Source organism: Colias philodice, chromosome 6, assembly GCF_061535455.1.
Source record: "Colias philodice isolate Cphi_HAF_F1 chromosome 6, ilColPhil1 Martin Lab GWU primary, whole genome shotgun sequence".
NCBI lineage: Eukaryota > Metazoa > Arthropoda > Insecta > Lepidoptera > Pieridae > Colias > Colias philodice.
Window position 1 is genome coordinate 12,280,929 of NC_143091.1, and position 12,437 is coordinate 12,293,365.

A 12,437-nucleotide genomic window follows, 5' to 3' on the forward strand; every position below is an offset into this window, starting at 1 on the left:
AAATTGGTATAATTTTGTGGCATAGGGATAAATAAGTAATGCTCGAAGTTTGATAAAACCTGAGGATTGTGGGTTCCATACTTTTTACTTAAAAATTAAGAAGAAATAATGTTATCTTCTTCCTTTATATGCATTTTCTATTATATTTTAATGATAAACAATAAATAAAAACACTCATTTCTCTTTCATCATATATTTACAACACTTAAATAACATTTAAAACTACATTACACCCAGGACACAGGAAGACATTTTGTTTGAGCCACTTTTGCATAATAGCCCGCTGATATTCGCGCGGTTCGTGTTTTGTTTGGAGAATCGTAGTTCACTTCGTATAGACCGAAACGTTCGCTGAAAGAGCAAGAAGTATTAATCCGTCAGTCCTCGGATCACAGACACAATAGAAAATCTATTGTGTCTCGGCCCGATCGGGCCGCTCGGTGGTCAATGGGTTAAAAGATTAGACAGGGAAATATTAAGACACCTTTTAAGGAAAAAAAATAATATCTGTCATCTCAAAAGAAATAATTCAGAACATACATTTCTCTGATTTTGATAATAATCGGACATTATCTAAATAAAATATGAAAAATTTATATTATGTCAAATTCACAAATAAAATAACTAGAGGAAAAGAATCCTACGCAATATGAAGGTAGCCAGGTTATATTTAACTTATTTGGAAATTATTGTTTAAAAAAAACGACCCATCAGTATATAATGAAGAACTGTTACTATTAACTAAGAAAAATTAAGAAAATCAACTTGATACTCACGAGAAACCCCTCATCCATTCAAAATTGTCCAGCAAGCTCCAATACGTATACCCAACTACATTGCACTTATCCTTTAGAATTGCATTATGTAATGCTCTCAAATATCCATCTATATAATTAACTCGTCTTGAATCCTGTAATCCTGGTTCTAGAGATATACCATTTTCTGTGATGATGGTAATTGGGTTGTTGTATGCTGCTTTCACCCAGTTCAGGGCTTTTCGGAATCCCCAGGGTACCACCTAAAGTAAAAAATAAATGGATAAAACCGCAGATTACTAATAGCACAATACTTTTAATATATTTATTTATTTATTTAATCATTTATTGTACCACACCATTTAATATTACAATGTACAGTATAATATATATCTGTTTGGATGCGAAGTACAAAAGGTGACCTTATCGCTTAAAAGCGATTTCTTCCAGGCCACCTAAGGTAGAGGATAGATATATAATACATATAATTAATGGAACGCGGGTGGCTGAAAAAGTAAAAGAGAAGAAAAAAAAAATGTATATATCATTATGAGTTAAAAATAAAATAGGAAGTAATATAATATATTACATATTATTATTATGTTATAGAGAAACCTGTATTAATCATAATAGAATAGAATAGAATATATTATGTAACTAAATAATAAAGTAAAACGTCATCAATTTTGAAGCTGAATCAATAAAACCTAAAGGTGGCACCGGTTAGAGCTATTGTGAAGTTAAACATGATTTTTTTTTCTTGCCTTTGTCAGTTACCTAACGGTAGTTTATAGGGTGTGTTAGTAATTGTTAAATATGCCCAGATAGTTCAATAAATTTTAGATATACATAGTTAAAATAAATCTACGAAATTAAATTAATGAAAACTATGAACATGCAATTATTATGGAGAGAAAACTTAGAATATCTTTTGGCTTAAGATCTCACCTTTAACCACGTAGAATTGGACTTAGGCCACTCCGGTTTCTGCGACAGAATCCCGCCCATATCCGTCACGAAAGACGGCTGGGGGGCTATCTTGTTCCTATTCCGTTTCACCAAGTATGTCGTATAATGGTTGAGACCCAAAAAGTCAGCTGATCCTCGAATCATGCGGATCTCATCGGGGGTGAAGGTCGGCAGGCGGGAGCGAGGGAAGTGTTGACGTTTTGAAATGTAGTCGATACGCTTTCGCATGATTGGAGGATAGTCCCCTGTTTCCGAGAATATGGGATGCGCGAACCAACCAAACTGTGGAGTGAGAAAGAAATAATTATCAATATCAATCTGTTTTAAATTCAAATTCAAATTAAATTATTAGGTACTAATACTAACAAAGAACTGCCTAACAACTTCAGCAGCGTGCTGGTCCTCGTCCGACGTGGTGGCCGGCTCCTGCCACGCAAAATCTAGTGTTATACCCACGTGACCTGTAATATAAACCTTTATTATAGTAGGTATTATATTGTTATATTTTAACTTGTTGTGTATTTTTTCATCTATAAACATTAGAAAAATAAGATAAAGAGGAATTTTAACATAACAGTAAATAAGATGTTGGTAGATTGTTACGTGTAAGAACAAAGTACCTAATAGGTAAGTACTTATACTAATGGTACTTTTTGAATTTTGGCGCAGAACAAACATGAATCTTTTTTTTTCGCACAATATCAGTAGCAATTGAAAGCTACTAAAAATTAAAACACATCTTCACCTTTCTGCGTCTCAGCGAACTCCTGCTGATACATCCTATACACCTTCCCATGAGCCCTCAACACGTTATGTCCACACAGATAATCTTCAAAGCCGCTCCCATGAGCACCTGGAGCGTCATATCCACCGTAACCATCAAAGCAGAAGGAAAACGGCTCGTTGAATGTCAACCACGTGTCCACTTTGTCACCAAAAGCTTCGAATAGCACCTAGAACATAGATAATCGCTACATAGTATAAAACAAAGTCGCTTTCTCTGTACCTATATCCCTATGTCCCTATGTATGCTTTAATCTTGAAAACTACGCAACAGATTATGATGCGATTTGATAATAGATAGAGTGATTCTCGAGGAAGGTTTTAGTATAGGTAGGTACATATAATGTTTTAAGTTTTAGACAAAGCGAGCGAAGCCGCCAGCGGAAAACTAGTATTATTATATAACAAAGCTGGAATAACAAAATTACAATATTAAAAAATCCTAAAACCATGGACGTACTTACTAAAAAGAAAAACAACTAGACTCTTATTCGCATTTTAAAATGTTTGACTATCGTTGATTAAACTTTCATTGAAATTTGAATTAAGCACCTTATTTAGTTGAAGTAACGTTCAAATTCAATTGAAATCACCAAAAACTAAAATCACAATCGCCTATGAAAAATAATAGAGCGTTGTATTCATTGAAAATAATACCTTATTTCTTTACAATAATGTTCAAAGTCGTAAATCAGTCGTTAAAAAACTCTATCTAGATGCGTAATGTAATATTCTACATATTCGATACCAAAAGGGTTTTATTTTCAAATCTTATTAAATTTATTGCAAATACAACATAGTGACCGATTATGTCATACACCAGTGCAAATTATTAGCGCGATAAGAAGGGGTCATGCACTTGATAAATCGAGATAAACTGTTAATTAATTGTAATTCATTCCATGTAAATATTATTCAAATTTACTATTAGTTTACCTAATTAAAATTAATTCATTAACCTGTTTAGGAAATGCTCTATTTTTGTTGTACTTTGCAAAATACACAGGTATTTTACTTTTTAGGTACCTAGAGGTCTCACTGCTGTAGACAAAATTATTATGACTGTTCCTTCGTAAAATCTGAGAAAGTAAGAATTTTTTTTTTCAGTTTAGTACCACCACATTTTTTCTATAATAAACCCACGTTTAGAAGACAGACAAGATGTAGTTGATAGGCAGAAATTATAATAAATATTAGTCATACCCGTGCATAATCGACGAAATAGTCAGAAATAATCGGATTAGTCCAGCCTCCGAGGTCCTGTAGGCTCTGTGGCAAGTCCCAGTGGTACATCGTCACGAGTGGCATTATATTATGAGCCTTAAGTTCATCCAGCAATAAGGTGTAATATTTAATGCCATCTTCGTTGATCTCACTGAAAAGATATTAGGTACACATTATTTTATATAAGGTAATTTTTTATACATGACTATCTTGTTCCCGCTTCGTTTGCGTTACAATATCAAATCTAAACCATTCTGAAATAAATTTGAAGACATAAGTACATAAAACTTCTATTAAGTAGGTAGATTGGTCTTCAAGACATACATAAAATTTCATTTAAATTAGTCCAGTCTAGGAGGAGTTCAGTGACAAACACACGCACAGAAGAAATATATTTTTATAGAGATATGAATTATATAAATTTCTACACTATAAATGTAGTTAAAATGTGATTAAGTGAGTCTGAAACATTGAGAGGGAAAAATTATAACATTTATATTATTATTATTTATTCTGTACTTAATTCAGCAACTAATAACATTGTATGATCTGGTTTCCTGTGATAAGGTCCACTTAGTCATTCTTTTGTTTTACTTTTCAACTGATTACTGATACAACGATTCATAGGTTTGATTCCTGGAAGACGACAGATTCCTAACGCTATCGTTATTATGGATAAAAGTTTATTCATAAATAAATTTTATTCGTGATTTAGCATACCACGTCTTTAACCACAATGACGCCTCTTGCATCATAACACAGAGATATAGAGCAAATAATCGTAAATTAATTATTATACTACTTTCTTGTATCAAAACAATACAAAGAAATATGAGCAATAAGCCAATAAATCTTTTTATCAGTATAATATTACATCGCAGGCAAATTGTATGATTTCTTCGATTACAAATGGCAACGTCTCTACAAACGAACGCTGTTTTGCATTATGTCGAGAATTCGGATTCAGAAATTTAAGGTCGGAAAAGTAAAATCTCGGCATAATCTGTGGCATAGCACACAACTGTGAGCGTTAGTAAGCTCTCAACGTATTCAAAATAACGTTTATGGTACTATGTTATAATAATTTTTTGAAAAATACAATTGCGAATAATAGTTGCCTGACTTGTTTGCTATCAGGTGCATGCAAGTTTTTATAATAAACGGGACCAGTAAGATGCTCGCAACGCATGCTTAAAGCTATCGGCCACGGTGATCCTAGGTTCAATCACAAATCACAATACTATCTAATCAGGAAAATTCACAGTCTTATACTTATATTATATTCTTATATAACAGAAGATCCCCTAAAATCGACTATAGAACGGACGCAATACATTAGCTTATAAATACACTTCTACCTCAGAGAAAGACAATATGTACCTATTAGTTATTAGACAACTAGCTACCTAACCAACTTCTTTTATCATCATACTTGCTCAATCCATTGGGCAATATCCTGGGCCAGGATATAGAGAACCGGTAGAACTGCACGCCGAGCTGCGCCATCATCTCCACGTCTCGCTTGAAGAGGTGGTAGGAGTCAGCCGCCGTGTCCCCGTTGTGGTGGTCGAATACACGCTCCGGGTGGCTGTGCGTGTAACTGTCCCAGATGCTTTCACCCTTACCTGAAATAATTTTAAAAATCTATCAAAATATTTCTTTACTTTAGTTTTTGTAATCATTATTACTGTTACAGCTCATATAAATGTAAGCTATCTAAACACATCTCAATTTATAAGCTGTATGGTATGACCGGCTAATAGTGCAATAATGTTTATGTGTCAAACTAAATCAAACATTATTGAGCATGGCAAAGAATACACGAAAACTCATTCTCTCACTATATAGAGCGCAATTTTAGAAGATATCAGCTGTTCGCAGAATTTAAAAGAGCAACTAACGAGAGAGTTTCTTGCCGCCTCTTCTTTGTTGAAATTGCTTTCTGAACCAGTTGAAATTAATTTATCTGACTGCATTTTGACGATATAAAAGCGTTTCTCAAAGTAAACTGAATAAATATTAGAGGATGGCTCTACCTGAAACATTCCAAGCTCCTTCAATCTGGTATGCAGCAGTCGCGACTCCAAATAAGAACTTATTTGGGAAACATATTTTTTCGTTCTCTGCGGCGACTCGAGCTCTACAAAAAACAACACAAAACACAATCATAGACTGCACAAAACTTTATCCCCTTTTCGTAGATAGAGATAGGTATAAATAGAACATAAAAATATTTTTTTGTTACAAAAACACCGAATCAAATAATCTATCTATTATTGTGCCACGTATACCCACACTTCAATTTAATTTATCGATATTGAATGAATAAGGGTTCATGTAATACGTAACATAAGATTAATATAATTCTTACTAAGAATAACAACAACATCTATTACTATTTACTACGAAGCCATTACAGGTCAAATGTGTTCTCTAATTAATTTCCGTGTCAATAGGAGAATTATGTCGCCTGGTGGAGAACGCTGAAAAAGATAGGTGCATTGTGATGCAATTGTTTATTTTTTTTTCAATATGGGGGAATATACCTACTTCGTACACTAAATATTTTTTTGATATCGTTTTCAAATATGTATTAAAAAAATAAGTATGAATTAAGTAGAGCCGCCGTCAACAGTTAGTAAGGATTATTAAAACTAATTCAGTGCGAAGGTGGTTTTATCCAGTATTATAAGGTTTCAGTATTAGTCTGAACTAATAATTATTTGAAGTCTTTATATAATAACTAGCGGTCCGCCCCGGCTTCGCCCGTGGTACATAATATTTACGTTTTCTCCACATAAGAACCATCCTCGTGCTTCAAGGAATATAATAAAAAAAGAATTATCGAAATCGGTTCAGCCAACACATTTTGCGATTCATTTTTATATATAAGATCAATCAACTATGTACCAATTTAGTTATAAGCGATTAAAGCTTATAGATATTAAACCTATTTAGTACGACTTTACTATAAGAAAAATGTAAACCTGTAAGTTAATAATAGATAGTGTGATTTAATATTTATTTTAATAATTTCAATTTATACACCCTTATTATTCTGATCATATAGATATTAATAAAAAAATCATACCCTATAAACGCAGCGAAACACAAAATATATGCAACTACACTATCCATGCTGACGCTGATGCAGTCAGAGCTACACTGATAGCCCAAGACCTATAGACATAATTAATTTATTATCAGCTGCTAACAGTCAATGCCTTTAGATTTACTATTTAAAAAGTTTTTTTTTTGCAAATGTTAAAACTGCAAAGGAAGCAATTTTTGAAACCATTTTGTTATAATGACGTAGTTACAAAAAAAGTTGGCTAATAAATAAAGAAGCTGGTTGAATAATCGAAATTTTACAGATATAATTTTTATAGTAGGTAATCATCATTTTATACCTCGCATACCTCAGTCCTAGACCTATATAAACATGGAAAATATTCGTCTAAATTAAATTATTTGCAGTTTTATTAAACGGTATATGTATAATCGTCACACATATTGTGACGACATAGCTGTTAATTCAAAGTTCAAACCAATGAATAATGAAATGCAACGCAATGTGTACGCTGCATTAGTTAAGCAAAAAATATGCTAGAAATACATTATAATATCTTGTTAGGTCATTTTGGAAGCTGCGTCGATTAGAAACTCCTCACTACGCAATGTCCTTCAATCTATCCTTCAAATAATATTTCTGATCGGGATACCCGCAACCCCAGCATTGAAAGCGGCTCGACGGAAAGCGGTGGAATTTAGTCGGTAGTCCACTGTTGCAGTCTGTTGGAGTCCGACATAACCCTTTTTAACCTTTTTACCAGGGCCCTGGTTATATTGCGTTTTCCACTATAAAATATACGTTTTTTATTAACAAATAATTTTCTGAGAATAAACTTAAAAACTTCAAAGTTATTACGAATGTTTTGACATTAAAAACAACTTGACTCACAATCTATTATAAGTCCCCTCATTTCGTCCGAAAAAAAGGCAAATAAAAGAAAGTGAATTTGCGCATCTAATTTTTTGATAATATGTTGTAGGGGATACCTAGAAAAGCTTAACTTGAATTTTTCGACCAAGATTTCCTATGAGCTTTCGTCGCCATCTTGAAAAAAGGGGTAAAATTGGTTTTTCGGCAATAACTCGGCTATCCGATGAAATTCGGAAATCACTTAGAAGACACTTTTTGTTCCTTTTTTTATGCTCTACAATTAAGTGCTGACCATTTTTACTGTATCGTGCATCGTTATCGAGATATCTGTAAATATATTATGTAAATATGTATCTGTATATAATGTAAATATAGCATGCTGTATGAATGAGAATAAGTTTAAATCTATAGAAAAAGTCTTCCATTGAAAGTAACATTGGGGGTTGTGTTTCTAAGAGGACGCAATTTTATTTAGGGAGGGTTGTCGAGGTCAAGAACGTGGGGTCGCTCACTCGTCACTACTATAAATTGAATTGTCTACAACTAAAAAGAAGTATGAATAAATTTTCTTTCAGGCGTTATAAATATTTCGTAATTTCACAATAAAACTTCATTAGAATTATTGATCTTTTAATAAAGATTTTGCACTATTTTTATTTTATTTTATTAGTCGATGTAGGCTTAAATGTAGGTTTTGTAGAGCTTCGAACCCGAAGTTGTTGGTATTATCCATTAGCCTTATTTTTCTATTATTTGTTTTATTCACATTATTTACCTACCATTATCCTCAATATTCTTTTGTTTATTTTGACCGTATTCCTCACCACTCTGAGTTAGAGGCTGTAGGCAGTTTTTAGCCTTGGACAATTTCTTGGCGAGATTAAACTGACCATAATTACATATTTGATGATGTGCTTTCCACCTTTGTTTTTTTCGCTTGTTTTTTCTTCTTTTTTGATGGTCCAGGCTGTGGGTCCGCGTCCAATTCAGTATCAGTCCGTCGAGTTGCCGCAACGATGGAGCGAGCCATAGATATACACTTTCCTTGTGCAAGCAACGATTTACGTTTTGATTGGCACATAATTTCTGATAACAAAACTGATAAAGTTTCAGGAATTACAGTTGGCACGTCGTTCGTTTCATTCTGTGAACGGATGTCTTCCAAAATAATGGCCGCTGCATCTCTAACTTTCTGCAATCTCTCATCTTGATTATCGTTCTTTTTATTAGATGATTTTTTTGACTTTATTTCATGGTCATTATTTTCAGTAGGTGATTTTGTGGACATTGCTCTATATACAAAATCTTTGAAGCAGACTATGGTATCTTGTCCAATTTTATTAAAAAATAAAATATCATCTTTATACTTCTCTTTCAATCGTTTTTTGATTGTACGCTTCTGAGGAATGTAATCCGCTTTAATCGATTTCATTAAATCCGAAATTGAAAATTTACGTCTATCGCTGTTTTCATCTAAGAAAGCGAAAACATCCTCCATGGCTTTATCAATGTTCTTTTTACGCTGATCGTTTTTCTTTTGTTCAGACCATTTTTTGGAGTACAATCGCTTGCTACAATCTTTGTGATATTTACCTTCAACGTCTACTAAGCTGGGAACATTGGCAATTCGCTCAGTAATGCGCTTTGCTTCGTCGTCGGTACGATTGCAGATGAGGTCCAAAAAGCTCTTTTTCGTTTCATCATTACGCACCTGACAAACTTTCCTCTGTTGGCTTGGAGGCAAACCACTCTCATCCTGGAATGCTTCTCCGCAAATAAAGCAATAATGCACAAAATCAAAATTGGTCCCCAGAATGTCTGATACTGAAGATGATGAACTGCTATTGCTCATACGACGAACGACATTATCTGTTTGATTTTCACTATAATTGTAGTAACACGAAATATGTACAATAACCTCAGAAATATTTTTTAAAAATTGTTCACTGTCCACATCGTTTTTAGCTTTTGCTCGATCAAGCAAAGTTTTCACTCCCTTTGCATTCACAGTTCTTACTTTAATGTCACCTTGAGGTTTTTTACAAATGAAACAAACACTCATTATGCACGCTTTAAGAAATACTTATCAATGTATCAAAGATAATTCAAACTGTGCCTAACTAAAAATACTTTCACGATTTACAATACATCTACACGTGGCGAACTATGCAGCACGACTGAATGAATACGTAGAAACTATAGAAAGAGACAGTGTAACGTCTGGGACAAATTTATAAAAAAAAACTCTTTGCATCCGTTTTTTCAAGATGGCGGCTGCTGACAAGGGTGGCACCCTACAAACTTAAATGTCCTCAGAGAAACGCACGCAAAACTAAAAAAAAATAATAATAACATTTCAAATGACACACAATGCTCCTATTTTTTTGGGAGATACATTCGTATAGCGAACAAAAACAGGAGACTGTTTTTGTTCGCTAAAATCTTGAAACGATTATCTTGACCATGATTGTAGAATGTTAGCCGATATAATTTGAACTAAATTCCTTAAAATTTAATTAAATACTTATGTGAAAGTAATAAATATTAGGTACCCAAGAATCTATTCGTCATAAAAATAAAATAATGTGTGTGTGTGTGTAGGTATATATTGTATTATTGTAAAACGCATATTATACGACAGTAAATTACAGTACAGTATATTTTATAATGTCTTGTTTACATTAAAAACGAACTATACAGCACAAAATAGTAAATTTTGTATGTAAACATTTTATTTTGCCTATTCACTACTAGATGGCGCTAATATTGTATTGCTAGTATCGAAATTTCTCGATTTCCGTTTTATTGCTACTTTGTTTTCCATTCAAGAAAGTTCTCAGGTGTTCACGTCATTTCTACTAGGTGGCGTTGAATTCAACTATATAAGCGCCGGTCTTACGTGGATACGGCAGTTATACACAAGTAAAGACGAGTGTGAATCGAAGCGAAGAATCGAGAGTACGCGTGATATTTACGCGATAATTTCAAGATGTCTCTAATTCCGCAATTTTTCGACGAACGTCCCTTCAGGATGATGGAGCGCGATCTGCTGTCCCCGAACTTTTACATGCCGAACTTCAACCAGATAGTACCTCGCGAATTCTTCCAACCCTGGTCAGCCAGGCCATGGGAAGATATTATGTTGAGGCAGATGGAACAGCTTTCATCCGCAATGAACCAGCTCGCTCTAGAAGGAACGAAGATATCATCGGACAATGAGAAATTCCAAGTTAACGTCGACGTGCAGCATTTCGCCCCGGACGAAATAAACGTTAAGGTTGGTGATGGTTTCGTGACCGTTGAAGGAAAACATGAAGAAAAGCGTGATGAGCATGGCTATATTTCCCGGCAATTTGTTAGACGGTACGCGTTGCCACAAGGCTGCTTGCCAGATACAGTGCAGTCCAAACTTTCTTCTGATGGTGTGCTAACTGTGACAGCCCCAAAGGTACTCCCATTGCCATCATCCGGTGAAAGGATCGTCCCCATAACCCACACAGGACCTATTAGAAGACAAATAGGATCTTCCGAGTCAGAGCAACCAAAAGTTGAAGAGGCAAATTAAACTCTGCGATATGTTTTTTAATTTAAAGACTGATGCGACTATTTTTGTTTGTTAAGTGATAAGTTTACAGTGTATGTAAGAAATAATTATAACTATTGTAAATATATTTTTATTTCGTTATAATTACTTTATTGTTTCATTTTTTCAATGACGATACCTTGGAATTACAAAATTTTATGAAAGAGCTTTCCGATTATTAACAAAAATTAAATATTCTGACACCTTTTTAGATATTGTGTTGACATAAAACAATTATAAAAATAACTATTGTGTTTACACGATTTTAGTTGTTGTATCACTGCCAAGTTTTATCAAAATCTATTCAGTAGTTTCGTGTTGATTGACAAACGTACACATACATCCATCGAAATTTCCAAACTTTCACATTTATTATATGTACTGTAGAGATTCAGTTTATAATTAGTGATTTTTTTTTATGCTGCGTTAGGGGAACGCTTGGCCATGATCTCGCCTGATGGTAAGCTGAGATGTGGCCTAAGATGGAGCGTGCTTCCCTAGAATTTTCCTGTTCACTCTCCTCTTGAAGACCCCCATATTGTACTCATCGGGGAACACAGCTTCAGGAAGCATGTTTCAGTCCCTAGCGGTTCGAATAAAGAATGTCGATCCCACAGTCGATCCACATGGAACGTCAACCATGTGGCGATGACTAGAATCTGTGCGCCTCTAATCTTCTTTAATATAATAATCAAATTAAAATAACATTTCGGTAAATTAAAGAAATTATCAAATTGATCATAGTTATTTTAATAATAATGATTCAAAGCAATACTAAAAATAAACATGACTTATCACGTCATAAGACTTATGTATCTGTACTAAAATTGATATGCTATAATAGGATTGGCTTCCGAATACATTATGCATACAAAATATAGTACAGGCACAGAATAGGTAAATAATATAATATTTAAATACTGAACGGAATTGTGTTCATATACCTAACACCTTATATTATTAATATATATTTATCTAGGTCTCTGTTTCTTAAAATACTTAACACATGAGAGAAATCAAAGAAGTATGCAAAGATTTTTGAATTTAGAGCCATCTAGTGTTTAGCAGCGGAATAAATTTTGTGTACATTTTAATAATAATAGTATTATTGTGATAAAAAATTATTTAACACAAATGAACACACAAAAAATGAAATCAAATATTTTTGGCAATTGTAATT

General features: G+C 33.6%; 1 protein-coding gene and 1 pseudogene across 1 annotated transcript; one reads left to right on the top strand and one right to left on the bottom strand.

Annotated features, from left to right (window-relative positions):
• Positions 1-177: 177 nt before the first annotated feature.
• LOC149488117 (myrosinase 1-like) lies at positions 178-6,926 on the bottom strand. The gene is made up of 9 exons (XM_089696893.1): positions 6,823-6,926; positions 5,768-5,871; positions 5,164-5,356; positions 3,711-3,882; positions 2,470-2,677; positions 2,091-2,185; positions 1,704-2,006; positions 777-1,018; positions 178-351 (listed from the first exon to the last, which is right to left on the bottom strand). Exons 1-9 carry the CDS (start codon positions 6,867-6,869, stop codon positions 228-230), a joined length of 1,488 nt encoding a protein of 495 aa, XP_089553019.1. The 5' UTR covers positions 6,870-6,926; the 3' UTR covers positions 178-227.
• A 3,683-nt stretch (positions 6,927-10,609) lies between these two features.
• Positions 10,610-11,345, top strand: LOC149488118 (protein lethal(2)essential for life pseudogene; annotated as a pseudogene).
• Positions 11,346-12,437: the final 1,092 nt, after the last annotated feature.